This window comes from Oncorhynchus gorbuscha, unplaced genomic scaffold, assembly GCF_021184085.1.
Source record: "Oncorhynchus gorbuscha isolate QuinsamMale2020 ecotype Even-year unplaced genomic scaffold, OgorEven_v1.0 Un_scaffold_4912, whole genome shotgun sequence".
Taxonomy (NCBI): domain Eukaryota; kingdom Metazoa; phylum Chordata; class Actinopteri; order Salmoniformes; family Salmonidae; genus Oncorhynchus; species Oncorhynchus gorbuscha.
The window spans coordinates 1-5,000 of NW_025748831.1; the positions used below are offsets into that span (position 1 = coordinate 1).

Sequence of the window (5,000 nt, forward strand, 5' to 3'; positions counted from 1 at the left end):
GATATTGATCAGCCATATGATTGATATTGATCAGCCATATGATTGATATTGATCAGTTCTTCGATTGATATTGATCAGCCATATGATTGACATTGATAAGTCATGATTGATATTGATCAGCCATTTAATTGATATTGATCAGCCATTTAATTGATATTGATCAGTCATGTGATTGATATTGATCAGTTCTTAGATTGATATTGATCAGCCATATGATTGATATTGATCAGCCATATGATTGATATTGATCAGCCATTTAATTGATATTGATCAGTCATGTGATTGATATTGATCAGTTCTTAGATTGATATTGATCAGCCATATGATTGATATTGATCAGCCATTTAATTGATATTGATCAGTCATGTGATTGATATTGATCAGTTCTTCGATTGATATTGATCAGCCATATAATTGATATTGATCAGCCATATGATTGATATTGATCAGCCATTTAATTGATATTGATCAGTCATGTGATTGATATTGATCAGTTCTTAGATTGATATTGATCAGCCATATGATTGATATTGATCAGCCATATGATTGATATTGATCAGCCATTTAATTGATATTGATCAGTCATGTGATTGATATTGATCAGTTCTTAGATTGATATTGATCAGCCATATGATTGATATTGATCAGCCATTTAATTGATATTGATCAGTCATGTGATTGATATTGATCAGTTCTTCGATTGATATTGATCAGCCATATAATTGATATTGATCAGGAACCAGTCACATTGTATTATTTTGTCCCTGTGTGTGTGAGGGGTGAAATGGTGTGTCCCTGTGTGTGTGAGGGGTGAAATGGTTTGTCCCTGTGTGTGTGAGGGGTGAAATGGTGTGTCCCTGTGTGTGTGAGGGGTGAAATGGTTTGTCCCTGTGTGTGTGAGGGGTGAAATGGTGTGTCCCTGTGTGTGTGAGGGGTGAAATGGTGTGTCCCTGTGTGTGTGAGGGGTGAAATGGTGTGTCCCTGTGTGTGTGAGGGGTGAAATGGTGTGTCCCTGTGTGTGTGAGGGGTGAAATGGTGTGTCCCTGTGTGTGTGAGGGGTGAAATGGTGTGTCCCTGTGTGTGTGAGGGGTGAAATGGTTTGTCCCTGTGTGTGTGAGGGGTGAAATGGTGTGTCCCTGTGTGTGAGGGTGAAATGGTTTGTCCCTGTGTGTGTGAGGGGTGAAATGGTGTGTCCCTGTGTGTGTGAGGGTGAAATGGTGTGTCCCTGTGTGTGTGAGGGGTGAAATGGTGTGTCCCTGTGTGTGTGAGGGGTGAAATGGTGTGTGTGAGTGGGTGAAATGGTGTGTCCCTGTGTGTGTGAGGGGTGAAATGGTTTGTCCCTGTGTGTGTGAGGGGTGAAATGGTGTGTCCCTGTGTGTGTGAGGGGTGAAATGGTGTGTCCCTGTGTGTGTGAGGGGTGAAATGGTGTGTCCCTGTGTGTGTGAGGGGTGAAATGGTGTGTCCCTGTGTGTGTGAGGGGTGAAATGGTGTGTCCCTGTGTGTGTGAGGGGTGAAATGGTGTGTCCCTGTGTGTGTGAGGGTGAAATGGTGTGTCCTGTGTGTGTGAGGGGTGAAATGGTGTGAGGGGTGAAATGGTGTGTCCCTGTGTGTGTGAGGGTGAAATGGTGTGTCCCTGTGTGTGTGAGGGGTGAAATGGTGTGTCCCTGTGTGTGTGAGGGTGAAATGGTGTGTCCCTGTGTGTGTGAGGGGTGAAATGGTGTGTCCCTGTGTGTGTGAGGGGTGAAATGGTGTGTCCCTGTGTGTGTGAGGGGTGAAATGGTGTGTCCCTGTGTGTGTGAGGGGTGAAATGGTGTGTCCCTGTGTGTGTGAGGGGTGAAATGGTGTGTGAGGGGTGAAATGTGTGTGTGAGGGGTGAAATGGTGTGTCCCTGTGTGTGTGAGGGTGAAATGGTGTGTCCCTGTGTGTGTGAGGGGTGAAATGGTGTGTCCCTGTGTGTGTGAGGGGTGAAATGGTGTGTCCCTGTGTGTGTGAGGGGTGAAATGGTGTGTCCCTGTGTGAGGGTGAAATGGGGGTGAAATGGTGTGTCCCTGTGTGTGTGAGGGGGTGAAATGGTGTGTCCCTGTGTGTGTGAGGGTGAAATGGTGTGTCCCTGTGTGTGAGGGGGTGAAATGGTGTGTCCCTGTGTGTGTGAGGGGTGAAATGGTGTGTCCCTGTGTGTGTGAGGGGTGAAATGGTGTGTCCCTGTGTGTGTGAGGGGTGAAATGGTGTGTCCCTGTGTGTGTGAGGGGTGAAATGGTGTGTCCCTGTGTGTGTGAGGGGTGAAATGGTGTGTCCCTGTGTGTGTGAGGGGTGAAATGGTGTGTCCCTGTGTGTGTGAGGGATGAAATGGTGTGTCCCTGTGTGTGTGAGGGGTGAAATGGTGTGTCCCTGTGTGTGTGAGGGGTGAAATGGTGTGTCCCTGTGTGTGTGAGGGATGAAATGGTGTGTCCCTGTGTGTGTGAGGGGTGAAATGGTGTGTCCCTGTGTGTGTGAGGGGTGAAATGGTGTGTCCCTGTGTGTGTGAGGGGTGAAATGGTGTGTCCCTGTGTGTGTGAGGGGAAATGGTGTGTCCCTGTGTGTGTGAAATGGTGTGTCCCTGTGTGTGTGAGGGATGAAATGGTGTGTCCCTGTGTGTGTGAGGGGTGATTACCTGACTGGCCAGTTTCTCATATTCCTCCATGAGGCTCTCATTCTCCTGGTTGACCCCCAGAATTGTACAGATACGGTTAGCTGCTGTCTCCGCCTGTAGAGACACACAGCAACGGGTCACATGACAGTCCCATCCTTTGGATAATTATATGGAAACCATCTGGACGGTGTGTGATGCTAATGTGACCTAGCACCTGAAAAAAAAACAATGTGATGACAGCTAAGGTTTAAAATCAGAGTATTAATTGGTTATATTGTTTGGATAAAAAAGTATTTTAATGTTTCAGACAGGAACACAAAGGAATTCATGATAAAATTATAATTCATTATGTGAGAACCTAGTTACAGTGAGGTGGTAGTATTTTCATGTGGTAATTCAAGCCTGGCAAACGGGTACTTAACAATAATCACTCTGCAGTCCAAACCACACACACATCCACTCAAACGGTCTCTCTACCTGCTCTGCTCCAGCAAAAGCATGGTAGAAACAGGAAACATAGGTCATGATAGCTCTCTCGTCGGGCTTGGGGCTGTTGATGATGTCTGGAGTGGGGGGGGGGGTAGATGAGGGAGAAAAGGACAGAAAAAAAGCTCTGAGATGACTATCACACTGATGTTTACAGGTCAAGAGTATCAAATCAAACTGAGGACTGGTCAGGTTCAGTGGGTAAAACAAAGGAGAGCCTTGTGCGTGAAGGGAGAGAGAGTGAGAATGGAGGGCGATAGTGAGAGGGAGGGAAACAGGAGGGAGACAGAGAGAAAGAGAGAGAAGAGAGAGAGAGAGAGAGAGAGAGAGAGAGAGAGAGAGAGAGAGAGAGAGAGAGAGAGAGAGAGAGAGAGAGAGAGGGGGAGGGAGGAGAGAGAGAGAGAGGCAGAGAGAGAGAGAGAGAGAGAGAGAGAGAGGGAGGAGATTCCTCACTCGCTAGATTATTAAAGGGCTAGTTGGGCTATTAAAGGGGAATTACACAAGAACATCTCAATTTGATAGTTTTCTTCCAGACCTCCATTTTTTTTATTCAGATGTGATTTAAACATCAACTCAGAACATCAATTTTGTTGTTTCTCTACGAAGAATTGTAATTTTGAGAGTGAAAGACAAAAATAATTTAAAACCAGGAAAAATTTACCCAGGAAAAAAACACAATTTGGGAAAATATAAAACCTAATTTTGGGGGGGGAAAAAATCTCAGATGTTATAGGTCCAAAATCACAGATTTTATAGGGACAAAATCACAGATTTTATAGGTCCAAAATCACCGATTTTATAGGGCCAGAATCACAGATTTTATAGGGCCAAAATCACAGATTTTAGAGGTCCAAAATCACAGATTTTATAGGGCCAAAATCACAGATTTTATAGGGCCAAAATCACAGATTTTATAGGGCCAAAATCACAGATTTTATAGGACTAAAATCTCAGATTTTATAGGGCCAAAATCACAGATTTTAGAGGTCCAAAATCACAGATTTTATAGGGCCAAAATCACAGATTTTATAGGGCCTCCTTTAAAGATTAACCTTTATTTTAGCAGGTATATTGACAGAAAACATATCGCACTACTTTTCTTGCTCATGAAGGACTTGGGGAAGAGTTTCCTGAGGTGGAAAAAAATAGTAGCGAAATGCCAAATGTTTGATAAAAAAAAAAGTAGCTCTCATACTAAAAAAGGTTGGAGACCCCTGATCTAAAATATTTACCTTCAGCGTCCAACATCTTGGGGATGTCCAGGTATTTCTCTGCCACATCAAAGGCCAGGTTCATATTACCCAGAGGGTCATCCTGGTTAGAAGACATCATAACGAGACACATAAAAACACTGTTTAACTAACATATTCATCCACACTGTCTTCAACTCATCATCCATCATACTATTACCGTGTAACTCAATACAGGCTAGAACATGTAAACAGTTTCAACATTCAACATGGCAACTCCAGGAGACATACAATTCATTAGTAGACCTTCGGCCTTGGTCCTAGACACTGTTCCTTGAAGTACCAGGTGGTACCAACCAGGTGTTCTAATATCCCAGATGATACCAACCAGGTGTTCTAATATCCCAGATGGTACCAACCAGGTGTTCTAATATCCCAGATGGTACCAACCAGGTGTTCTAATATCCCAGATGGTACCAACCAGGTGTTCTAATATCCCAGATGGTACCAACCAGGTGTTCTAATATCCCAGATGGTACCAACCAGGTGTTCTAATATCCCAGATGGTACAAACCAGGTGTTCTAATATCCCAGATGATACCAACCAGGTGTTCTAATATCCCAGATGGTACCAACCAGGTGTTCTAATATCCCAGATGGTACCCAACCAGGTGTTCTAATATCCCAGATGGTAC

General features: G+C 44.2%; 1 protein-coding gene across 1 annotated transcript in view; it reads right to left on the bottom strand.

Moving 5' to 3' along the window:
* Positions 1–2,650: 2,650 nt before the first annotated feature.
* Positions 2,651–5,000, bottom strand: part of LOC124028854 (alpha-actinin-2-like) — a gene marked incomplete at its 3' end in the record, with an annotated part of 26,958 nt that continues 24,608 nt past the window's right edge. Inside the window, exons 7-9 of the mRNA XM_046340776.1 lie at positions 4,348–4,429; positions 3,107–3,192; positions 2,651–2,743 (exon numbers count right to left, since the gene is read on the bottom strand). Coding sequence (XP_046196732.1) covers positions 2,651–2,743; positions 3,107–3,192; positions 4,348–4,429 — 261 coding nt within the window. The remainder of the gene's footprint in view (positions 2,744–3,106; positions 3,193–4,347; positions 4,430–5,000) is intronic.